This window comes from Drosophila yakuba, chromosome 3L (assembly GCF_016746365.2).
Source record: "Drosophila yakuba strain Tai18E2 chromosome 3L, Prin_Dyak_Tai18E2_2.1, whole genome shotgun sequence".
Taxonomy (NCBI): Eukaryota; Metazoa; Arthropoda; class Insecta; order Diptera; family Drosophilidae; genus Drosophila; species Drosophila yakuba.
Genome location: NC_052529.2, coordinates 23,235,542 through 23,262,532, shown reverse-complemented (window position 1 = coordinate 23,262,532; position 26,991 = coordinate 23,235,542). Strand labels below are relative to the sequence as shown.

The following is a 26,991-nucleotide window of genomic DNA, read 5'->3' as shown; positions in this document are numbered from 1 at the left end:
TAAAACTGCTGGGTAGTTAAAACGATACAAACTTCTGAGTTTGGTCGCTGACGTGTGAAGAAGAGTTTTTATCGAGTTTTATATAAAATTGGTTAATTTGAGTGAAGTGAATGGTTATTAATATAAAACAAATAACAAACCATCCCTCGAATACATATATTGTATTTGAAATAGTAAAATAGTCTTAGATCTTCAAACAAAATACCAAAAACAACATACAAAATAAAAAGAAAGTACTATGAGTCAGAACGAGGTCACCCACAACTCGAGTAAGACGATCGCTGGCTCTCAATATTGCAACGAAACAACGCTTACTTTTCATACGTCTCCGCGACTTCTGCAGACAGCAAGCGGTCAAAATGAACTGAATACACACGCAACTGAATAGTTCTGCTGCGCTATCAGCAAAGCCAAACGTAAGCAAGAACGCCTTGTCGATCATATAGACCATATAAATATAAAAAGAATTCAGCCCTCATAATAACAACAGAAAACCAGTCAAAAATTACACGCGACAATGCTCACATGCCTCTCAAACGCCAGCAAACACCAACAGATTTCTTCTACTGAAGAAAGTGTACAAACGGCAAAGTCATCAAAAGAGGAATCTAAGAAGGTCAAGCCTTCTCCAATATACAAAACTCCCCCTATGAAAAGGGAAGCATACATGAAACAAAAGTTCAAACTGAAACCTAGGCTAGCCATCGTATCCTAACCAAATTCCTGGATGCCGCAGAAAAAAACTTCTTCACATACGAGCAAAAAAGTGCAATGGGCCTGCAGGCTGTTCTCAAGGGTATTGAGATAACTGTTTCGACCACTGAAACCGTAGAATTACTCAAAGAAAATAACTTTAATGCAATAATGGTCCTAAACACATTTAACAAAAATAAGGAACCACAACCAATGTTTAAAATCGAATTAAAGCCAGACTGCCAGATACTGAAAAAAAAGAAGTTCACCAAATATACAAGTTACAGCCCCTACTACATCGGCGTATCACAGTCTGTAGTGCAGCTCATAGCGCAGCGAACTGCCATAGTAACAATGAAGACATCTTGTTAAAAATGTGCAGCAAGTGCGGCGAAAGTCACACAGCGAATTGGCGTGGCTGTGTAGTATACAAGGAACTCAAGAGCCGCCTTAACAAATGTGAAGAGTCAACACGAGCTTAGGCCACCCACATCAGTTACACTCCGCCACAATCATGCCCGTATTACACGGCACCCCCTCCTACACATCGCACCAATCCTAGCCTACCTGAAATTCACTTCCATAAACATGCAATCCAGGGACGGCCCCGTTACTCTGGGCGCAGTCCCACCTCCGTTTTGTAGTTTCTGAAGACCAATTGTTGACATTTTTTAACTTACTTGGGAGCCATTCATAGCGGCCGGTGACTACAATGCCAAGCACATGAACTGGAGATCACGCCTTTTGACCCCAAAGGGCAAAAAAACTTTCCAACACCCTCATTAAGCTGCGAAATATGCTCGATTGTGTGACTCCGAGTAGGCCTACATACTGGTCAGCAGATCTAAATCCCGGATCTTATTGACTTTGCAACACAACAAGAAAGATCGCATGAAATAATATTACAGCAGTTACTTGCAAAACTATCATCTGATCATTCTCCAGTTCTCCTTACTATCAGGCATCGACAACATATAAGTGACCAACCGCAGGACCAACTGTGCAAGGTACACGAAACATCTTTTTACTCACATGGAACCAACTCAAACAGTGTTTACAGAGGAGGACCGTCTGGCCGAATCGATGACGTTTTGCTGCTGCCAAGGCCACTACCCCTCCAAACACACGCAAAACGACCAATCCTAGTGTGGCGACCGGCGTTGCCAACAACCAAGCATCGGGAGAGCAGCGACGGGAGAGACACTACCGATCGCCTAGTGTCTGAGTAAGAGAATGGAATACTCCTGAGCGGACTGCCAAGCAGCGTGGATGTGCGAATACCATAGATCTACATAACTATAAATCATAACGCGTGTTACTCTTAGTAAGCGGGTCATTACATTGGCGACGAGTGGAAAAATCGGTAAATGATAATGATAATAACTAAAACTTTGGTAAATTTGATGAATTAGGAAAAAGGCGCGAAATTACGGTAAACGAGTGGCGTGATATAGGCTGTGCGTGAGTGTGTGTGTGATGGAACGTGCCTGCCGGCATATACATACATAAAAATGTGGAAAGAGGAGAGAAGGAATAAGCTGCGTGAGTGCAGATTGCACGTTGCCAACATAAAATGACGTTAAGCACAAAGCGGAATGAGTAATATTATATGCAGAATTTTTCGCTCACTCTCATCCAACACACATGCACTCCGACAGATAGGCTGAGTGAAGAGATTATTCTTCGCAAGCTTAAGAAAAAGTGAGTTAGAGAGACACTCTCTAGCAACCAGGATATAAGAAAAACAAGAGAGAACGCTATAGTCGAGTTCCCCGACTATCTGATACCCGTTACTCAGCTAGTGTAAGTGCGAAGGACAGTTTTTGGCGGTTTGTGGGCGTAAGAGTGGGCGTGGCAAAAAGATTTTTTGCAAGTCGATAGAAATTTACCATACCAATACAAAAATGAAAAAATATCAAAACATTTTTCAAAAGTGTGGGCGTCGAAGTTTTGGGCGGTTTGTGGGCGTTAGAGTGGGTGTGGCAACATGAATCGACAAACCTGCGCTGCGTCTATGTCTCTGGAGTCTGTGTGCTTAGTCTCAACTTTCTAGCTTTTGTAGTTCCTGAGATCTCGACGTTCATACGGACAGACAGACGGACAGACGGACGGACAGACGGACATGGCCAAATCGACTCGGCTATTGATCCTGATCAAGAATATATATACTTTATATGGTCGGAAACGCTTCCTGTTACATACTTTTCAACGAATCTAGTATACCCTTTTACTCTACGAGTAACGGGTATAATAACCAATAAGAGTAATACTCTTTACAAGCTTAAAAGGTGAGCTGGAGAGAAAGTTCTCTAGCAACCAAAGAGTTGCAAGGGCCGAGTACGCATTATAAGCTATAAGAGAGGAGCCGAGTAGTGGTACAAGCCAAAGCATATTTTGAAAAAAAAAAGAAAAGAAACAGAACACGAAATATACAAATAAATAAATATTTTAATAATTAAAAAAAAAATGTAATTAAAAAAAAAAAATAATAAAAACGGAGGAAAAAGGAAAAATATTACAAGCTTTTAAGAAAGAGCTGGGTAATCGGTTTGAGTTGCAAACAAAAAGGTTAAAGGTCGGGTGGAGCAGTATTCTCTCCACAAGCCAAAAGAATTCATAAAATTTAAAAGGAAAAACGGAAACAACAAAACCCCAAATGTAAATGGGAGGTATTATTGAACTGAGGCTGAGTAATAATTACAAGCTCCTAAGATTGATGACCGACAGTGTCATTAAACCGTTTCTGTGCGAGGTGATCGACAAGGCAATCCTCCGAAATGAATGGGAGAAGTGGTTGAGGGCATTTACAATATACCTCGAGGCCGAGGGTATTGATACCGAGAAGCAGAAGAGGAGTAAGCTACTGCTTTTGGGAGGAGTCCAGCTACAGTCAGTAGTATACTCTCTACCTGGTGCGCTGGTGGAGCCCAGCGACGGAAATAAAGAAGACATCTATAAAATCCTCATCGACCATTTAAATAAACACTTCTCACCGAAGCAGAACTCAACGTTTGAAAGACATCTATTCAGAGGCCTGACACCGTTGGACACAGAAAGCATTGGAGATTTCATGCTGCGACTCCGCCAACAAATGCAACGATGTGCATTCGGATCCTCAAAAGCGGAGATTGAGAATATATGTCTAAAGGATAAAGTCATAGATGTGTGGGCACCTCTAGACCTCAAGAAAAGACTTCTGGGAAAGGAGTATTCACTAGAGGAAGTGATCGAAGCATGTCAGGTTGAGGAGCAGATCAACAAGGAATCAAAAGAAATGACATCAAGACCAATTGCGGAACCCATCTGTAAAATTACACATCGTGGTTTTAAACAGAGTGGGGAGTGCCCCAGATGTGGAAAATTCGGACACACACACAACGACCCATCATGTCCGGCAAGAAATGTGACTTGCAATAAATGCTCGAAGCCTGGACACTTTGCCAGGAAGTGCCGAACTAACTTGAACGGCCGATTCCTTAAGTCTCAAAGGAATAACCTGAAAAGGCCTCGCACGTATATTCGCTCTGTCGAAGAGGAGGCCACCAGCTCCAAACTCAAAAAGGGCGAGGCACATTGCTTTAAAGTGTCATGCGAAGATGAAGAGGAGTTCATACGATGCCGAGTGGGAGGCCGTGAAATTTCTTTGATTATTGACTCGGGGTGCAAGTTTAACCTTGTCAGCCACGCGGACTGGTCTCTGCTAGTGAAGAGAAAAGCCACAGTCTTTAACGTAAGAACTCATACAGAAAAGCAATTCCGAGCCTATGCCTCTAATAAATTACTACGAGTAATGTATATTTTCGAGGCCCCAATTTCCGTTGAGCCGGGTACCGAAGAGATTGCCTCATTTTATGTGATTGAAAATGGAGAACAATCTCTGCTGGGCCGAGACACGGCTATAGAATTAAAAGTCCTCCGACTGGGAAGAAACATTAACCGTATTGAGGAAATGGAGCCTTTTCCAAAATGGAAAAACATTGAAGTAAGCCTTTCCATAGATTATGATGTGAAACCCGTTCAACAACCAGTAAGACGAATCCCGGCAGCGCTCGAAGGCAAAGTTATGGAAAAACTGGATGAAGCCCTGAGTCGAGATATAATTGAACCAGTCACGGGCCCGAGTGCTTGGATATCTCCCATCGTGCTTGCGTTTAAGGAGAACGGGGACATCCGCTTATGTGTCGACATGCGACTGGCAAACAAAGCAATCCTACGGGAAAACTACCCATTACCAACTTTCGACTGCTTTATGACCAGACTCAAAGAGGCTAAATTCTTCGCACGCCTAGACCTCAAGGACGCCTATCACCAACTGGCCCTTGATGAATTGAGCCGGGAAATAACAACGTTCATAACTCCAAGGGGACTTTTCCGCTATAAGCGTTTGATGTTTGGAGTAAATTCTGCTCCCGAAATTTTTCAACGCCTTCTCGAGCAGATGCTATCTGCGGTACCTAACGCCATGAACTTCATCGATGATGTCATCATCTTTGGCGCAACTGACCTCGAAATCGACAGCACCGTAAAAGAAGTATGCCAGATCTTTCAGGAAAATAATGTCCTACTGAATAAAGAAAAGTGCATCTGGAAGACAAGCAAACTAAAATTCCTCGGACATATTTTATCCGACAAGGGAATAGAAGTCGACCCTGAGAAAATTGACGTCATCCGATCTTTCAGAGACCCAAAGAACAAAGAAGAAACGCGGAGCTTCCTCGGTTTGGTGACCTACGTCGGGAAGTTCATTCCGGACCTTGCAAGTCATACAGATCCTCTAAGAAAACTGCTGAAAACTGAAAGCAAATTCACCTGGGGCGAAGCCGAGAAAAATGCTTTCAGCAACCTAAAGAATCTCCTATCCAAGGTACCCAAATTATCATATTTCAATCCAAGGCATCGAACACGGGTGATTGCGGACGCCAGCCCGGTTGCCCTTGGGGCTGTGTTATTGCAATTCAAATTCGACAACGAACCTTTAATAATTACCTTTGCTAGCAAGGCGCTGTCGGAGGTGGAGAAACGCTACTCCCAAACTGAAAAAGAGAGCCTAGCGCTGGTTTGGGCAGTGGAGAAATTTTACTACTATCTGGCAGGCCTGCACTTCGAACTCGTAACTGATCGCAAGCCCTTGGAAGCCATTTTCAAACCAACATCCAAGCCCCCAGCTCGCATTGAAAGGTGGCTGCTGCGGCTCCAGGCATATACGTTCACCGTTATCTATAAATCCGGAAGAGACAACATATCAGATGCGTTGTCTCGACTCTGTCAAATACCGGCGGTAGAACCAATCGACCACAAGACGGAATACAGCATCCTTCGCGTCGCACAGAGCTCTATCCCAAGATCTATGACAATTCATGAAATAGCAGAGTCTTAAAAGAGGGATGAAGAGATTATGGATGCAATCAGTTGCCTGGAGAACGACTCCTGGAAGCCCGATAGTTCAGTGGGCTTCTACCCGTTTCGGAATGAGCTTTCAGCGGTTGGCTCGCTCCTTTTGAGGGGAAACCGCCTAGTCGTGCCAACATCTCTGAGAGTAAAAGTACTGGAGTTAGCCCAAGAAGGACATCCCGGCGAGACAGCAATGAAACGCCGCCTGCGATCCAAAGTATGGTGGCCACAAATAGACAGAGAGGCAGAAAAGTTTGTCAAAGCTTGCAGAGATTGTTGCCTGGTATCACAAGACATCAGGCCACCCCCTATGGACAGGAATCCTTTTCCCACTGGCCCTTGGATTTGGGTAGCGTCGGATTTACTAGGTCCGCTTCCCAACAATGAATATGTTCTAGTCTTCATTGACTATTTCTCACGATATATGGAGCATAAGTTTCTTAAAACCATATCTTCAACGACCCTGGTAGAGGCAATGAAAGAGATCTTCTGTAGACTGGGATATCCTGAGCACCTACGAACGGATAATGGACGCCAATATGTTAGCGAGGAGTTTTCTAACTACTGCAAAGCGTGCGGCATTAAACAAGTTCGAACCCCACCGTATTGGCCGCAAGCAAACGGGGAAGTTGAAAACATGAACAGAGCCCTTGTAAAACGCTTAAAAATAGCATACGCAAATGGAAAAAACTACAAAGAGGAAATCCAAAAATTCGTTCTTATGTACAACGTAACCCCACATGGAACAACAGGGTCTGCGCCCACAAAGCTGATGTTCAACAGAGTCATCCGTGACAAAATACCGGGCATTGGGGATATCTGCGAGAATACCTTAGACTCTGGAGAGAGAGATAAAGATATTATTGAAAAAAATAAGGGAAAGCAGGCAGCCGACAAAAGAAGAGGGGCAAAGGAAGTCGATATAGAAGTGGGCGACAAGGTGTTTTTGAAAAACGTAGTGTTCCCAAACAAACTTACACCAAACTTCGACAAGACGGAATTTACGGTTTTAGAACGACACAATAATATTGTGGTGATCGAAGGGGGTGGTAGAAAACTAACAAGAAATGCCTCACATCTTAAGAAAGTTCCAGCTAGCCAAACGTATCCAGCCTCCTGCCCAACGCCGCAACCAAATGACAGCTTACCGGAATCAACACCTACCTCGGAGAACGCAGTACTCCAGCCCACAGAAGGAAGCCCCGGGATCCAGCCACCCCTGCCGCCATTAAAGCTAAAACTCGTTAATAAAGGAGGGATGTGGCGACCGGCGTTGCCAACAACCAAGCATCGGGAGAGCAGCGACGGGAGAGACACTACCGATCGCCTAGTGTCTGAGTAAGAGAATGGATTACTCTTGAGCGGACTGCCAAGCAGCGTGGATGTGCGAATACCATAGATCTAAATAAACGAACTGAATATATATAACTATAAATCATAACGCGTGTTACTCTTAGTAAGCGGGTCATTACACCTAGCAAGACAAATCGCGAAATCGAACTGCTAGTACTTGAAAAACGAAGACTAAGAAGAGAATGATAGAATCACCGACACACAAAGGCTGAGGAACAGCTAAAAATAGCAACACGTAGACATAGACATACAAAAGTATTCAGCCACCAGCAGAAACAGTCGTTCCAGTGTTCCACGACCTGCAGTAACTAACAACTTGCCACCAATAAATCTAATAACAGTTAGCCAAAGCGAGATAGCATCTATCATAGAACATCTTAAGCCCAAAAAATCCATTAGTCCCGACTTGGTGACACCAAAAATGATCGTAGAACTCCCACCGTGTGCGGTTCAGACCTTATGCCATCTCTTCAACGCTATTAAAAAACTTGTATACTATCCTCAAAGGTGGAAAAAGGCAATACTCAGCCGATCCAGATGCCCAGCAAAGGCAACAGAAATACTTGCCTGTCATCTTAAAACGAGACCAAAAACAGACATGTAACATTTACACTAAACAGATAATGCCCACCCTGTACCCTAAGCCATACATTCAGCCCACAATCAGACACATAGTAACATATCTCGTCGTTCACCTAGATAAACGCCTCACCTGGCGGCAACATATAGAATCTAAAAGGACTCTTATAAAGCTTAAAGCAGCCAATCTTCACTGGCTTATTAATTGCAACTCTCCCCCTATTCTGGAATACAAAGTACTCCTCTACAACACCGCTTAAAACCCATCTGGGCATACTGCTGTGAACTATGAGGAAGTGCTTCAAAAACCAACATTGAAATTATACACCGAGCTCAGTCAACGTTTCTGCGAACTCGTCAGCGATTAAATCCAGATGAGAAAGAGTAAACATCAAGCAAAGCTCGTCGCACACGAAAATCCTCTCGCGAAGTCGCTTACGCGTCTGTGCAGTCAGAGCCGTCTCAAACTAATACAATTATTTCAAATTGTAATTAATATAAGTTATATAATAAGATTTTAATAATTATTGTTAGTCTCACAAAAAGATCGACGTTCTGGTGGATAGACGGACAAATAAACTAATATGAATAGATTTTTATAAGGGCCGGAAACAATACCTTCACACAATTTTTCATCGAATCTAGATTTTTTTAATCTTTTAATCTACAATTAACGAGTATAAAATGTATTGTACATCCTAAAACTAACACACGCAATACAGCTTAGTTTTATTGGTTTTCTTTCACGAACGATATTAAATTTTTTGATTTCAGAGTATAAATGTGTTTTTTTTAGGTATACTTAATTAAAAATACCTTGTTTGCGTCACTTAGGCTTTATTCGATTATTTAAATACCTAAATATGCACTGCACAACTACTTTGCGACATAAAGTATTTAGGAGCACCCTTCTTTCGTATTTTAAACAGCCTTCGATGTACAGGAGCTGTTGTCCGGGGCAGTAATAAGATTGTCCGAGGTGGGATTTATATCGATTTCTACAATGCATTCCTCTTCACAGAAACTGTATCCAAGGTCTTCATCATCTTCTGCCCCTTTTAAGTAACGTGCAGAATCATGTTGCGGTGAATCGTCTTGCTTCTGTTCCCTTGTACTCTGCACTGCCGAATTGCTGATTGTAGGAATTGGTGAAATCGGCTTGAAGGCATGCTTTTCATTTAATTCCAGCGCATCAAAAGCCGGTGAAAACTCTTCTTGCGCGACCTTCCTACTTTCGTGTAGCTGAAGTTGCAGTCGCTCCCGCAGCTGTTGTAGCTTGCCGTTGGCTGTCTGAGTGCTTTGGAAATGGAAGGTGTGATGTTTACGCAACGGCATGCGCATAGGCCTTCGCGCCACTAGGCAATCATACTGGACATCTGCGGGATTACCCACTAATGCGCTTGAAGATACTTCGGACGGAAAATCATCGATGTCGGCTAGAGAACCTAGTCTTGACGCGTGTAAGTTATTTAAAGCTGGCACTCCGTCATAATGTTCTCTATTGGCGCCAGTCCCGTTTTTTTTGCTACTGATTTTTGCGGCGTTCTTGACTTTCGAATGCTCTGGCGCTGCTGTTTGAGGAGCACTCGTGTTAGATTTGGAGCCAGAATTGAAAATTTTAAGGGTTTCTGAGCTGTTACTCTGGAATTTTCTTGAGACGTCACAAAGGTTGCCAGGTCTTGCATATGGGTGGCTTTGGATATGTTCGTATGGGTTGCTGATGGTTTGTCGTCGGTGTTTCTGATTATTTTTGTTACCGGTGTATACTTCATTGTTTCCATTTTCAACTATAAATGGATTAATAGCGAGTGGTTGGATTTTCTGAAGTTAGTTTAAACATTAGGTTGTAAAAATCATGCATTATGTGGGTTATGTTGAAAATGCGTTGAGATTACGTTGTCGCCCACGTGTCCCACGTTTATGAAAATCATGAAAGGAAATAAAGTTTGAAACATGTTCTAAAATAAAAACCTTTACTTATCAATAATTGAAGAAAGAATAAGGAATATGCAATAAACACAGGGTGTTTACATTATTTACTTTATTATTACTGTCAAGAAACTCTTATACCAGTAATATACATATATATATATATCAGAGAACTGCAACGAGTATGATTAAGTATGAACAAATACTCTGTCTAAAAGAGAATCAAATCGGTACCAATCAACACGACCAACTTGTCCATTCAATATAAGTATGCTCAGCGTCAAACTCAGTTGAATTACAGCGAACTGTGCACGAAGTAGGGAATCAGACTCGGCTATACGGTATGGGCTACTTCGGTTGCTGGTCGAAGGCAAATGGTTCGATTCATATACATGAATCAAACCGAAAGAATAATTGAGAGTCCAAATCAGTACTCGAGTATGAACAAATATGTTTGACTCGTTGCGGCTCTCTGATACATATATGCATGGAACGAATATTTTTGTTTATTGCTTAAAGTTCGTTAAGGACGAAATTGACTTACTCAAATAGTATCTAATACCAAGAAAGTCGCTTTGGACATTAGGCTCGGACAAAACATTTTAAGGTCATTGGATCAGGTCTTTTTTAGCATAGGGATCACAAGGGGATCGAAGAAACGTCACTGTTTTAACGTTATTTTTCTGGCATATACATTTAAAGAACAAAATACAATTAAAATAAAACTGTTAAAGCAAAAAGAATTGTTTTTTAATCTGTGGATATAGCACTTATTCAAAGTTTAGTGTTATGTTTTAGTATTAAGTTTTCTTGTGCCCATCGACTAAGAATTTATTGTTTTAGTTCCCGCGACATTCATTCGGACAGACAGACGATCACGGACTTACGAACGGAAGTTCGTTAAAGGCGGAAGGCCAGACGGACGTTCAAGAATATAAACTTTTTAGGATTGGATATTATCGATCAGATCCAATATTAATAGAATCTATCAAGTTTTGGTATATCATCCCAGTTCTTCTTGTCAGAAAAGTGTATCTTAAAACACAAGAATTTTTATATATTCTTCTTCTTCCATTACGTCGTATTTTTATCTGCATATACCTACCTCATTCAGTGTCTGAACAGTACTACACTCAGCTGGCACCGCCGACTTGAAATATTCGCTTCTGCTGGAGGTATCTAAGCTAATGCGTTCTGAAGGCGTAGAATCCAGTCCTACGCACTTTTGATTAAGTTGATGCTGCCCGGAATCATTTTTAGTAGTCTTCTCGCTGTACCAATTTCGTGTCTGAGGGCGGTTGCAATGCGAAGAGCTAATACTTTGCGCTGTGCAGTACTGATGCGATGGTGTATTGTTATCTAATTGTGGCTCGCTTTCAGAAACATTACTTGCGTAGGACGCATCGAACACACTGTTCTGGAGTTCCATGTTTTTGTGTGCCTGCTTTCGAACTAATGGGCCAGAGGTGGTGTTTAGGGTTGCCTTCTTTGGTTTTGAGAACTGTGACTCGTAAGAACTGTTGGAAATTCCAGAGTCGCTTCGATATATGCTGATACGCTCAGGCTCCACTTGATGAACATCAGGACCCAGACCTTCATCTTTTTTTTCCCGGTGCTGGTGATGCCAATGGTGGTGCTTTTTTATTTTTTCTTTGCCTGGATGAGTGTGCATTTGAACAGTTGTCAGATTGGCCTCGCCTTCTTTGGATTCTATAACTTGATCATCTACGTGCTCCACAACCATGTTCTGATAAGCAGGAGGATCATATAAGCGCATCGGCTGCACGTGCGTGCCAACACTGCAATGTCTATTGTAGCCAAAGGAATTGTGCATCTTGCATTTCGAAAGAGATTTATATTCAGTAGCGGCGGTACCAGCTTCGGAATAGTCTTTATCCAGGGCCCGATTTATTAGCTTTGTTCCGCCTGGATGTTTAAGCGAATAAAATTTGTTTTCAAATTTTAAAGTGCTTTTGTTGTGTCTCGCACGTGTCATACTGTCTTCGTTCGTTTTATCGTATTTTCTAATGTTAGCGGCGGCCAGGAATGGGTTAATATCAACCAATGCTAAGTGTGGAATGTGATCTGTGCCATTCAATAAATGAATGTTAGAAGGCGAATTGCTGTCCAATTCTTGAGACGATCCTGCTCGAAATGGCATTGGTATTTTTTCCGGAAGCTGGTGCTGCTGGTAATACTCAGTGTAACTTTCAGAAAAGCCATTGCTTGGGCTATGCTGATCTTGAGGATTAAAATCTGTTTTATTTTGGCATTGATTATAATGTACATTATTTGGTGGGCGGTGCATTGTGTTGTACTGTGATCTCTGATCATTTTGTGTGTCCTGATCGCAAAAATATTGTTGCTGATATAAAAGTGGATCTTGAGTGGCCTGGCAATCTTGGTAATGGCCGACAGATGGCTGATTGATATTTCCAATCAGTGTCTTGGGTCTTTGAGCAACGCGTACCGCATTTGTGTTGTTATTAAAATTTGTAGGGGTAGTAGAGAACTGGTTAACAAATCCATTGCGTAAGCATCATAAGTTAGCAAGGAGCACACAGAAGCAAAGGTAACATAAAAATATTAGTTTAATTTTTATTAATAAATATTAGTCAAAGAAAATTCTATAAATATTATGCATTTTGTCAAATTGTCATATTCTTGTATGTATTAAAGTGTTTGCTAGCGAACAACAATAAAGATATAAATTATGAATTAACATTAACCACTCAAATGATAGAAACACTTTTAAGTCTTGAATATACATTAATAAGTTTCAGTGTTGCCCTAACCTACATATGCAATCCGTTTTGAAATCTTTGTATAACCATAGTTCAAAATGAAAATAGGTGTTCAAAGTAATGGAACTATTGTAACTGATTTGATTTTCTACTTAGATATAAACAATATTTTTGAAAGTCAACTACAAGTTAAATTCTTTGGCGGCTACTCTTTTATTTTGTATCGTCTTAAAATACACTGTGTAACGAATAAATTGTATTGATTGCACCCGATAAATTGGTTGATTACAATGTACAGATTCCGAATACGTATCGTTAGTAAAGATTTGCCAAATACGCACTTTAAATGGAATGTGTAACATTTTAGCTTTTAAATTTATACCTAAAACTAATGCTATGTAATGAGCCACAAATTTGGAGTTTGTGCATCGTAATCAATTAATACATTTTCCCCACTTTACTTGAAGCGGATAAAAAGTAATGAAGCAAGTATGTGGGCAAACGAAGCATGAATAGCTTAAGAAATGTACGATTTACAAACACTAATATCTTCGGGTAAAAGATGAACTATTTTTTTTTTTAATTTTTATCAAAATTATTGCAATGCGTGATACAAAAATGCGTAACAGGGTAATTGATTAAAAAGTGTTCGTAAAAGCATTCATGGAGTGTAAGGAAGATTATAAATATTTTTATTATACCTTGTTAGGTGCCGTTTGCAGACCATGAAATGGAAGATTCTCATACTCGCCAGGTTCCGACAACGGTTCCCCCAGTGAAGACGACTTGTCGTTTACTATATGAGGCATTTATGGTACGGATTGGTTGTATTTTTTAATTTATTCCCACGAATTTTAATTTGTTATATGGAAAGCAAACGAGAAGAAAAGAAAATAAAATAATTATACAAATTTGTTGAGAAATAAATTTTAAAAAGTAAAAACAAGGTTTAAAAGTATATTTTGTTGTACGTGTTCAGTAGATCAGAGTAGTGCTTAATAATTAACATTAAAGGACCATGCAAACGAAAGCCAATGGTAACATTAAGTTTATAGATAGAAACCTCTTAAATTCTACGTATAAGAAATGTGATAATCTGTGAATAGAATTTCTTTAGTTATTCTACTTACGATTGAATTGATGGTACGACCTTTTATATTTTGTTGAATTACTTTTATATCTATTTTCAGTTGAAAATATATAATAATTAAATAATGGTGTACGATATATGGAATTAAAACACTATATGATAAAAAAAACAAAGGCAAATTTTTGCTATTTATTTTTAGTGGTCAGATTCTGCCCTTCTCGCTTCATATGCAACCTGCAATAGAATTGGTCCCAAAGGTTTTTACTGAAAACGGGTTATACTCTATACAGTTCCCGCAAAAAACACTGATTTCGGACATCAAGCTGTAAAAGCAAATAACTTTAGCTAATGAACTAATTAATTAAAAAAACAGTTTTTGTATGAAGAAAAAGCGGAGAAGCATATTTTGATTTTTTATATGATTTTTTCTGATATATCAAAGAATTCTAAGTATCTGTTTCGTAATTCTACTAGCTGAATAACGGGAATACGATCGTTGAGGAAATCGATGAGTTTATCAAATGTTTTTGTATACAAATACATTACAGTAATATTTACAGTTCAATAAATATTCTACAGGAACTATTTTATAGTTTTTAATCTATTGCTGAAATTTTGTATTGCATTAAAGGATTTTAATATTAAATACCCAAATTCTAAGTAAATTCGAATAAATGTATATATTCTTACTTGGCTCGTTATCGAGTATATTGTTTGGGACTATCGTGGAAATACCAGAACAGCTCCAGCCGGTTATATTAAGAAAATTCTTCAATGGTAATGATGGAGGTCTCGTGGAAGGTTCCAAAGAGCTTCCCCTCGTTACAGAAGGAGCAACATTGCACGATATGTTTTCTACTTCCTGTGAAAAATTATTCCTTTGTCCTTTTAATAAAAATTTAAATGTATTTCCATCCAAGTTTGAAGGCAATTGAATAGACGCGGACGACTGGAAGTTGTTCGGCTTTTCTCTTAAGGATGATTCTTCATTTGATGCTGCGTCAGACGTTGCATGTACACTCTTTTTTGTCCTTTTGTAGGTTACTATAGGATTGATATTTGTTGATGTATACAGAACATAAGGTAAAAATAAAAAAACGAAAACATATGACAAGGCTGAAATATAAATACTTTTAATATACTCTACCAATTCCGCTGCAACGGATTCCTTTCAAACGATGCTGAGTTTCGAGTCCAGAGATATTTTCATTAGAAGCCATTCCGCGCCAAAAAGTCCGTAAAAGGCTAACATGGCTCCGTTGACTATCTCGAGTGCAATCGTCTGATTTTTTAAAAAGCAATGACCAAATATGAACCAATTTGTTGTGGCCACCACTGCGGGTTTTGAAAGATAAGATTTCTTGTGGCGCCATTTTTAATGCAGATGCATTCTTTTCTGTAGGCGGTACAGTTGCTTCCTTTCGGTTTGCTGAAGAAGAAACCTCCGAAGCTGTATTTTCCCTTGACACCGCAGACAACTCGGTTAGAATGGGGCCATCGGAGATTTCCCGGCTTCCGTTTGTTGCAACACTTAATTGAGCCGACAACTGGCTCATGTCGCTACCATTACCGGAGGCGCTCGGTTTTACTGTCATTCGATTTACAGTCAGATTTTCTTTGGTATTACTGCTTACGTGAAGCATTACGCCAGGTCGAATTGGCCAGCGTGGGGGCGATTTCGGTGCGTTACCGATAAAGCGTGAGGAAGATGGCTTTGGCAAAAAGGCGTTACACTTATCCTGTGTTGATAGATTACCACTCACACGTGACATTTCTAACTGATCAGACAATCCACTAATGATGATTGTGTGTAGGGTTGGGATGTGTATGAAGGTGCAGTATTTATGGTAAAAAATGTAATTTAGTTAGTAAAACATTGAGATATTCTAGGGTACATGCAAAGCCTATTTTAGCATAAGAACATCATGCATGCACTTATTTTTACTGCAAAATTGAGATAATTTTAAATATGGCCATTAAATTGGGTAAACTTTACAAAAAACTTATATTGGGAAAGTTAAAATAATTATTTTTCAAATTGAATAAAAAAAAGGTATATTAAACGGAATTAGCCATTATTACTTAAAAACTGAAATAAAAAGGTCTGTCGAACTCATTTCCAATTTCTGACAGTATTCCCCATTTAAAAAGGAAACGGCTTTATACTTTGGTACAGACCCGTGCACTAACATATGAAGTTAAAAAAACTTTTAATAAAAAGATTTGTAATTTACAATTATTACTTACCTTTGGATACAACTAATGGGCACTTCCGTGAGATCTGTACATATATGTAGGTGTAGTAGTGTGTATGTCATATATGCGTGGAATTGTTGTTGAAGCACATGCGAGTTAGTTGCGTTTAATTCAGCGTGCATTGATGTCGCACCGTTGCAAATGTAAAGCATATCGAACATGTTGAATAAAGAAATAATATTTTTTAATGCAATAAAATTTCGTTCATATTGATTTTCTTGTGGGTTTGTCGAGCATTTGAGGGCAGACCTGACCTCCCCCCCCAACCTGCTAGCACGTAAAGCAGTCAGAACAGAACCCAAAGAGGACAATATGTAAGATGTATGATGAATGTAAATGTATAATTTTACTACATGGACTTTTTATACACGTTACTCGTAGTGTAAAAGGGCTTACTAGATTTGTTGAAAATAATGTAGCATTTCCGACCATATAAACTATATATGTATATTCTTGATAAGCATAACTAGTCGATCTGGCCATGTTAATCTGTGCTTCCGAACACATAGACGCAACGCAAGCTTGTTTCCGAATGTTGTCACGCCTACTCTATCGCCCATTTTGACGCGCCTTCTTTTTTATTTATTTTAAATTAATTTTTTCCGATATTCAAGAAAATGTTAAAATTGTTTGCACTTCCCCTAGCTTAGTAACGGTTATCTTATGGTCTGGGAAGTCCACTATAGCAATCTTTTTTTTTGGTTAAGGTACCTTTGATTATTAAGTCGATATTAGCAAAGCAAAGAAAACTTGTAATTAAATTGTGATCCATTTCGGTGTCAGCTGAGACCAAAAGCATAAATTTTTGGTGTTTTGGACTGTACCAAAAAAAATTCAAATTTTGTGTCCCTTGCCCAGAATGTTTGAGATTGTAAACGACGACATTAAATTGTAAAAATCGGTCTATCTGTCTAATTTTGCAGCTTAGTCTAAAAAATATCATGCGAAAGTTGCTTGCTCATGCTTTTTTTAACGTTAGGAGTTCATTGTAAAACAACCAAACAACAATATCCTTTTTTTAAAAACCAGTTTAATGTTTTTTCGTAACAAATTGGGGAAGCTTTTTTGTTGTTCGCTTTGATTGTTGCTTAGAATTTGTATTAGATAGATTGTTTGTAAGAAAATCGTTTTGCTATTAAATAACCATACTCACATTTATCTTGGCGCCGACGGCGACGGCAAATACATATAATTATGCAACATATTATAATTACGGTCAACATTAATCCCAAGATAGCAGCCACTAGTATGATTAGTGTGTTCTTTTCCCAGAGTTGCCACCATGCTAGTTGCTCTAAATTGCAAAAGAAACAGAGTGTTATTAAATTTTAGTTTTTGTTGAAATGAATATAACATTACTTATTGTTAGGTTAGACACGGGTCTTAAAAATAAAAAGATTTTCAACTGTGTTGGTCAAAATATATATATTAAATGAATAACCAAAGCAAAAGAGTAAAAGGGTATACTAAATTCGTTGAAAAGAATGTAACAGGCTTCTGCGGAAGCGTTTCCGAACATATAAAGTATATAGGTACATTTTTGATCAGGATCAATAGCCGAGTCGATCTGACAATGTCCGTCAATCTTCTTGTCTGTCCGTATAGGGCAACAACCAAAACTTCAAATCTTCCCGCAAATATACTTAACAGCATAACTGGACTTCTACTGGTTGTTAATTAATTGCAATTGGCCCTTGCTAAACGGCTCTTACCAAAAACACAACAATCATTTTTATTACTGTAACAAGATATCAGATTAACGTATTACAAAATTTAAAAGCAAGTTTATGACAGAGATAAAAGATCGAATTCATAATGTGATAAAAAAAAGCTTTAAGAAAAATGTATTCCGTGATATTAGACATATGTATGTATGTATATATGTAAATGTAAATTAGAATTTAAAGATTAAATTTACTTACTTTTTGGTCGCACTTTATATATTGTTATTAATTTATTTAGTTATGCATGTAATAAAATTTGAAAGTTTAAAAACAAAGTAAAACATAACAAGGCGCATTAGTACAATGGGTTGGAATTATATGACAATGGTATTTGGAACTTTATCTATTAATATAAAAAAATTAGTTTGGAATGGGAGTTTTTCTGGCATTTACCTTGCCACCAAACTAAAAGTGATGATGCAGCTGTTAAAATAAAAATAAATTAAGCTTAAATAAAAAATTGTACTTTTAATGAAGGAACGTCTTGTCTTAACAAGAAAGAATGCTAAAGTCGATTTCCTCGACTATCAGATATCCGTTTCTAAGGTAATGGGGGTGCGGTAATAATTAGCAAGAAAAAATAAAATTTAAACCTTTTTTAAAAATTGTGTGCGTTGGAGGTTTTTGCTGTGTAACAGTGAGCGCGGACAAAATGTATTAGCAAATTGTCTAATTTCCACCCTGATCATCAGTTTTTTCAACTAATCGCCTGGAGCAAGAACCATCTGATAAACTTAATTATTTCTGACTCAATCCCGCCACATATGTTGTAACGTCAGGTGCTCTGGATGCAACAAGGAGATTAGAAATGCTATAAAGGGAAATACATAATACATAACCAAACCCGATCTACGTCCGGATTTTAGCTCCATATCACTACTACTGGTACCATCGGCAAAGAAGACTTTGTCTCGGATAAAGCTATGCGCTGCAGTGCTGGGCACCGAATTATAGAGTGAAAAGGGTTTTCACCTGCCAATTGAATAGGCATCAGGATATTTTTGGACTGATTCAAAGGAAGTGTTGTCGTTTATAAATGATACATGTATAAATTTCACACTTTTGAAAAAATTATTCGATACATTTTAATTTTTTTGTTAGTCTTCTAAATTTCTATCGACTTGCGATAAAACGTTCTACTACGCCTACAAACCGCAGAAAACTGCCACGCCCACACATTTAAACAAATTAAAACTTGTTTTTAATTTAATTAATTTTTTTTCCAGTTTCTAAAGTTTATGTTTGTTTTTCCAAATAGCATTCTCTCTCGTTATACCCGTTACTCGTAGAGTTGGAGGGTATACTAGATTCGAAGCGTTTCCGCCCATATTAATTATATATATTCTTGATCAGGATCAATAGCCGAGTCGATCTGGCCATGTCCGTCTGTCCATTTGAACGTCGAGATCTCAGGAACTATAAAAGCTAGAAAGTTGAGATTAGGCGTGCAGACTCCAGAGACATAGACGCAATTTTGATTCATGCCCACTCTAAAGCCTACAAACCGCCCAAAACTGTCATGCCCACACTTGTGTATAATGATATGATATTTTTTAATTTGTTTGTTAGTTTGTGAATTTCTATTAATTTGCCAAACGCCTTTTGCCACGCTAGCACCCACAAACCGTCAAAAACGGTCGGTGTTGAAATTTCTCCTTCGCACTTTCACTAGCTTAGTAACGGGTATCAGTTAGTCACGGAACTAGACTATGCTGATATTCATCTGCTATTTTGTTCATATTCTTCTAATCCTTTTTTGCAGTATTACATTGTTACATAATTTGCCAAAAGCCTTTTGCCACGCTAGCACCCACAAACCGTCAAAAACGGTCGGTGTTGAAATTTCTCCTTCGCACTTTCATTAGCTTAGTAACGGGTATCAGATAGTCACGGAACTAGACTATGCTGATATTAATCTGCTATTTTGTTCATATTCTTCTAATCCTTTTTTGCAGTATTACATTGTTACATAACATATTTGTATATTGTTATATAACATATTTGTATATTAACTGCAGTATAAATTTTGTTTTCGAAAATTTGGACTTACAAAAATGATGTATTATTTCTTGAAGAGTACTATTATTAGGCAATAAAAGGAACATATTGGAAATCTGTTTTATAAGATAAGTCGACTTCCTCGACTAGCGTTAGGCACGGAGTGAGCGTGGCAAAAATGCATGCTTTAAATAAACTTTCTATTTTTTTTAGTTCCTGAGAGCTCGACCTGGATGCGGACGGACAGACAGGCGGACGGACAGAGGGATATGGCCAGATCGACTGGGCTTCCTTCTGCCTGTTACATACTCTTCCACCCATCTAGTATATGCTTTTACTCCACGAGTAACGGGTATATAAAAACAAAAGAGAACGCAATAGTTGATTTTCTCGACTATGATATAGGTGCGAACGGGAAAGTATAATGTTTTTTTGGCGTATCGATAGAAAATATAGATAGATAAATAGAACTATAAAATGAAAAAATACAATTTTAAGTGGGGTGACAGTTGTGCGCTTTGTGGGAGTTGTAGTTTTAGATACCGATAGGAATCGGACAGACGACAAATAATAAAATGAGAACATATTAAAACATTTTTCAAAAGTGTGTATGTGACAGTTTTTGCAGGTCATGGGTGGGCACGACAACGTTCTAAAACGAAATTCACTAGAATCTCAACAATTTTAAGCTTATACGGGCAAACAAATGGCCGGAACAGAGTAAATCAACTTTACTTGTGTTCCTAACCAGGAATATATATACTTTATGGTGCGGAAACGCTTTCTTCTACATACCCGTAACATACTTTTTAATGAATTAGAAAAACTCAACGAATAACGAGTAAAAATAAGCACAATCAATAAGTATGCAAAAGTACTCGTATCTCACATACGAATCGGCAACCTTATTTTACATTCTAACTATTGAAAACTAGTCAATTCTAATTTACGTACCAGCTACTTCGATTTCACAAAATGAGCCGTAACCAACTGTATTATTAGCAACACATCTGTATGTCCTGGATATAGCATAATCCGTCTGTAATATGTAATAACTCTTATCAGAGTTTTCTTTTTTTCCGCTGCCCAAGCTTTCGTCTGTTTCATTTTCAGTTTTAATTGACCAAGAAAAATCAGCCTGCAAGAATATTAAGAGTAATAAATAAATATTAGGATCAAATTGAAGATAGTACGTTTCGATGGTCTGTAAGCTGGGATTTCTATATTTTTCACGTGAATTCACGTGAAGTGAAATCCAATTTTGGCTGAAATAGATTAATTGGATGACAAAGAGATAAAGAATTTCGTAAGGAGTCGCCCAAATGCATGTCCCAAATACACAGCCACTAAAAAGCGGCAGTTTTGAGTCAAGAAGTCCAAAATAGCAGCTAGAAAACACTACGAAGCTGCGGTTACAGATGGAAGCAGTGTTGTTGCAGCAAAGAGCAGTACCTGAAGGGTTATCCAAAACGGAGACCAGACTGTACTTGTGAGTGAGAACTGGTCTTTTTTGTTTGGTCTCTCCGAAAATAAAATTTAAAATGCATATTGTCGGGAAACCTGCTTCATTTGTTCTCGACTACTTAATATTTTTTCTACGATGTATTTATGTTTTTAAAGTTTAAGTAGATGAAGTTGTTTCTAAATTTCCAAAATACTATTCAAGTTTGCATGCACTTAGCAAAAAACAGCCATCTATTACAGGTTGCAAAATAGGTTTTCCCCCTAATTCAGGTTCAATTATTCATTTATGTGGCTAGTATATTGTATCACTAGTTCACCTCAAGGAATTGATCAAGGATACTTTGTTTGCCGAGGATGAAAGTTACGACTGCACACTGGCGGGAATCTGCTGCTGAGCTTATAAGCGACCGTTTATACCTTATAACACTTACCAAACTGTACTATCTCGTTCGCACTTGATGCTGAGGTGATAAGCGACCGTATAACTTACATATAATACTGATCAGTATGATTGAAAAATGCTTTTTTATACCCGTTACTCGTAGAGTAAAAGGGTATACTAGATTCGTTGAAAAGTATGTAACAGGCACAAGGAAGCGTTTCCGACAATATAAATATTCTTGATCGGGATCAATAGTCGATCTGGCCATGTCCGTCTGTCCGTCCGTCTGTCTGTCTGTCCGTATGAACGTCGAGATCTCAGGAACTATAAAAGCTAGAAAGTTGAGATTAGGCATACAGACTCCAAAGACATAGACGCAGCGCAAGTTTGTCGATTCATTTTGCCACGCCCACTCTAACGCCCACAAACCGCCCAAAACTGCCACGCACTCACTTTTGAAAAATAATTTAATATTTTTTCATTTTTGTATTGGTCTTGTAATATTCCATCGATTTGCCAAAAAACTTTTTGCCACGCCCACTCTAACGCCCATAAAACGCCAAAAACTGTCAGTGTTGAAGACTCTCCTTCGCACTTCCACTAGCTGAGTAACGGGTATCAGATAGTCGGGGAACTCGACTATAGCGTTCTCTCTTATTGTGTTATGGAAATCTACACACACGTAGATTGTTTTGCGGATCAATTTAATTTAGGAATCACTGTTTTATCACTGGTTTAGTTGTATAGCATATCCTGTAAATGACCAGTACCGTACTAAAAGGACTTCCGATTTTTATGATCCTAACGACTGCGCCAATTATATGTTTGCAGTATTCATAAGATAAAATAATATAATTTTTATTAACTGAATAATTGCAATCATTATGTTTTGAAGGCCGCAAATCTGCATTCAAAGAGATCGGTTGTGTCGCGCGCATGCAAAAGTGATTGTCTATTTTGCTTATCGGTGCATTCCCTTTTGTGCTCAAGATAGCACAAATCATTTAATTGGGCGCTGCTCTGGGCGGTGTCGGCAGTTTGACAAAAACAAAGTGCATCAGGTGAAGTGCAGTCAAACGGTGCTTCTGCCCTTTGGGCAAGTCATCTACCTCACCCCGCGCAGAACTGCATAAGAGGTGCAATAAAAACTTTGCTTATCAGTAAAACCGACCTGTTTTTGCTCTGTTTGTGGCGATTTTGGCCTGCATTTGGTCTGCAAATTTATTGCTGAATATTAAGACTTAATATAAAAACAATGAATGAAAACGGTTTCAATGACTCTAAGCTTTTAAAGAAGCAGATTGATCATGGAATGTTCTCAATAGCTGGAAAATTACCTAGTAAAATTAGAGATGAGTGCCGATCTGAAATTCAACGCATTACATGCAATAAGTCTCATAAAAGTAGTCAACAACGGTGACATTTACTAGTGCCAGTAGCAGCACCATATACACAATGGCAAATGCCACAATGAGCAGCATCTGTTCTGGTTCAAGTGTAATAAACCAAGAAAGCTCCCAATTGACCAGCCCCGACATTGCAACAAAAAACCTAAGCGATGCAGCCATAAGATTACTGGATGATCAAAATAGGAAAGCAGGCAAGAGGAAAAATACAAAGCCACCGTCCCCCATCTTTAACCCGAAAAGAGTGAGCAGTACCCAGGGTCTGCACTTGGCCCCCACAAGTAACCAGAAGGCAAGCTCTAGTAACAGGTTTGCTATTCTCGACATGGACATCTTTACTAATGAAGAAAACGGAGAAGACATGCTGTTTGAGGGTGCGGATGATGTTAGTGCCCACATGGACGAACTTCAATCTGCAGAAAACAATACTGGCAGTAAATCTCAGGAAATACCTAACGCCATCAATCAACTCGAAGATTCTAAAAAACCACCGCAAATTGTTGTTAATGTTAGCAACTTAAATGATCTTTTTGAGCTTATAAAAGAAAAGGCAAATCTAGATAACGTTGTAGTCAAAGCTAACCAAGGGGAAACAGTTAGAATATTTCCCAAAGACAGTGACACTTACAGAAAGATTGTTAGCCATATGGATGAGATTGGTATGCAGTTTCACACTTACCAAATGCTGACAGAAAAAGCACACAAAATTGTAGTAAGGGACTTACATCACAGCACACAAAACAAAGATATAACTGCCGATCTGAAATGTTTAGGCTATGAAGTACTCCACATTCACAACCCTAGTTCAAGGATTAATAAAGATGAAAAACTTAATATTTTTTTTATTAACATTAAGCCCTGCCCTAATATTAATGAAATTTACAACCCTTTGCCGACAGAAAATACGGATCGAAAGGATGCGAAAGTCCAGTGAAATTGCACAATGTCGACGTTGCCAGGAGTATGGCCATACAGCTAAATACTGCCGCAGACATCCAAATTGTGCTAGGTGAGGTGAAAATCACCAAACCACACAATGCACACGTCCTGTAGATGCTCTGCCCACATGCTATCACTGTTCTCACGATCACATGGCTAGATATAAAGGATGCCATAAGTACCAGGAGCTTCTCCGCAGAGCTATGGGGCCTGTAAAGAAGGCGAATCATTCAAACAGAAATAATCATGGGTTCAATCATAGAGATCAGCAACAGTTTCCTTCCGTGCAGCTTAATCGCCGTAGGAGTACCAACCAATCAACAGAACATCAGCGACTAACACAACAACTCCCAAATATGGCACAACATCAACCATCTATAGGTCCTGGGGAAAATACAAAAGTATCCTACGCCACAGTAGCAAACGAATATTCTAATACAACGCCCTCCAAGAATGGACCAGCTCAGCGACGTTTATATAACTTACAAACGCAACAGTTATCGCAGCAACAACGGCTGAATACTCAGCAAAATAATTCACTTGACGCTCAAGCATTGTTACAACAGCAACAACAACAGTTCCAAGAATGGCAACAGCAAATGCAACAACAACAACAGCTACACCCGATTGACGTCCAGTCAATATTGGCACAGCAGCAGGAACAATTTATGAATTGGCAGCAACAGCAACAACAGCAGCAATTCCTGTCGTGGCTTCAGCAGCAGCAACAGGATCAACAACAACAAAACAAACTGAATAGTCAACGACTTGATCGGCTGGAAAAAATGGTTTATGAAATGGTCAATACACTGAAGCAAAGGACTGCTGATACATCGGCTCTCCAACTCCATAGTAACGCTTTACCATCGCAATGAAGATTCTTATCTGGAACGTAAATGGCATTTTAGGTAAAGCTAAAGAAGTTGAACTCTTCGCACACAACAACTGCGTTGACATTCTTCTTCTAAACGAGATCAGACTCAACAGAGGGAACACAGTTAAGATACATGTATACAGCTTTTATCCCGCATATAAACCTTCAAGCCATAATCACGGAATGGGAGGAGCAGCAGTACTGGTGAGGAGCTCCCTTCGTCATTTCCCGCAAAGAATTATTGAAAAGTATTCAGATGTCTTCAGTTAAGGTCTCCACCGGGCTGGGAGATATGGAATTTAGCGCGATATACTGTCCACCAAGAAATAAAATTGAAGAGAGACACTTCAGTGACATCCTTCTCTCTTGTGGCCAAAGGTATTTTGTTGGGGGGGACTGGAACGCTCGACATTGGCTATGGGGTGATACGTACAATTCACCCAGGGGTCGAGAACTTGCTGAAGCCATTTCAGCCAGAAGTGCTACAGGTTCGCCAACTAGATACCCATATGTGCCCAGTCATACCCCTACCTGCATTGATTTTGCTGTGTATCATGGGATAAACTTAGACAGAACAAGCATTTGCGAAAACTGGGATCTAGACTCCGACCATGTAGCCCTTGTTGCTACTCTAGAAACAGAAGGTTCCTATGTTAGGCCTTGCTCTCGGTTAATAAACAGCCAAACTGATCTTTTTGCTTTCAGACAACATCTTGATAACTCTTTTCAATTAAATACGGTTCTGAGCTCTAAGGAAGACATCGAGAATGCAGTAGAAAATCTGACGCAAAATATACATAGAGCGGCTTTTGCTTCTACGCCGCCTGAGCCTGAGGCATGCCCCAGAAGTTATGGAATTGTACTAACAAGAGAGGCTAGAGAACTAATCAGAACCAAAAGACGACTTCGAAGGAGAGCAATTCGAACTCAGGATCCATGGGACAGAATCATGTGGAACCGAGCAGCAAAGCAACTGAAAAGCATTCTCAGGGAGCTCAGAAATGATTTCTTTGAGCAAAAATTATCTTCCATGGACTACACAGTTGATGCAAACTATTCGCTGTGGAAGTGCACAAAAGCGCTTAAAAGACAACCACTTCTATGGGTACCAGTACGATGTCCAGGTGGGGAAACTGCAAAAAGTGAAGTGGAACAGGCTAATGCATTCGGCTACCACCTTGAGGATCGCTTCACTCCTTATGACTTCGCCACGACAGAGCAGATAAGAGAGACTTACCAGTATCTACAAATGCTATTGCAGATGTCTTTGCCTATTAAGCCAATCAGAATAGAAGAAATATCCGAAAAAATTAAATCACTGCCGAAACATAAAGCTCCAGGATATGACAGGATCTGCCACGCAGATGGTGTTGCCTATAAAAGCGATCATCTATATAGCACTTATCTTTAACGCTATTTTAAGGGTCCAAGTATTCCCAAGACAGTGGAAAATGGCTGTTATCATGATGATCCACAAACCAGGGAAACCAGAAGCTGATCCTGAGTCTTATCGGCCTATAAGCCTGTTACCATCCCTCTCTAAATTATGGGAGAGACTTTTTGTCAGTAGGATCAATGACATTGTAAGACAATGTAATATCCTGCCGGACCATCAATTTGGATTTCGGAAAGGACACGGCACTGTAGAACAGATTCACAGACTGGTGAAGCACATATTACAGGCTTTTGACGACTGCGAATACTCAAACGCTGTCTTTATAGTAATGCAACAAGCCTTCGACAAAGTATGGCATGTTGGATTATTATGCAAGATAAAGACCATGCTACCTGCGCCCTACTTCTGTATATTAAAGTCATATCTAGAAGGACGAGAATTCAAAATCACGGTGAGGAATAACTACTTTTCCGTATATCCAATGAGAGCTGGAGTCCCACAGGGCAGCGTCTTTGGACCGCTACTATACTCCTTGTACACTGCAGATATCCCTTGCCCGAACTTCGATCACATGGAAGCACCCTACAAGGCTCTTATGGCAACCTATGCAGATGACATCGCAGTGGTGTATAACTCTGGGGACAGCAGAGAGGCAGCGAACGGACTACAAGAATACATTAATGCTCTGGCAGCCTGGTGTAAACGGTGGAATCTAAAAATAAATGCAACGAAAACCACAAATCTATGATTCACATTGAAAACGTTCATCAAAA

General features: G+C 39.2%; 1 protein-coding gene across 31 annotated transcripts in view; it reads right to left on the bottom strand.

Annotated features, from left to right (window-relative positions):
• LOC6540104 (hemicentin-1) overlaps positions 1 to 26,991 on the bottom strand; it is a 112,680-nt gene that overhangs the window by 26,296 nt on the left and 59,393 nt on the right. For 6 of the 31 annotated variants that reach the window (XM_039374110.1, XM_039374117.2, XM_039374116.2 and 3 more), the window contains 9 exons: positions 20,712 to 20,895; positions 18,153 to 18,182; positions 17,189 to 17,329; positions 16,027 to 16,060; positions 14,927 to 15,573; positions 14,470 to 14,823; positions 13,391 to 13,485; positions 11,051 to 12,457; positions 8,659 to 9,837 (listed from right to left, as the gene is read on the bottom strand). In XM_039374110.1, coding sequence (XP_039230044.1) covers positions 8,938 to 9,837; positions 11,051 to 12,457; positions 13,391 to 13,485; positions 14,470 to 14,823; positions 14,927 to 15,573; positions 16,027 to 16,060; positions 17,189 to 17,329; positions 18,153 to 18,182; positions 20,712 to 20,895 — 3,792 coding nt within the window. In that variant the 3' untranslated portion in view covers positions 8,659 to 8,937. Of the gene's footprint in view, positions 1 to 8,658; positions 9,838 to 11,050; positions 12,458 to 13,390; positions 13,486 to 14,469; positions 14,824 to 14,926; positions 15,574 to 15,663; positions 15,965 to 16,026; positions 16,061 to 17,188; positions 17,330 to 17,957; positions 17,970 to 18,152; positions 18,183 to 20,711; positions 20,896 to 26,991 lie in introns of those variants that run through there. The other 25 variants (XR_005561142.2, XM_039374120.2, XM_039374123.2 and 22 more) reach the window with 15 other exon arrangements.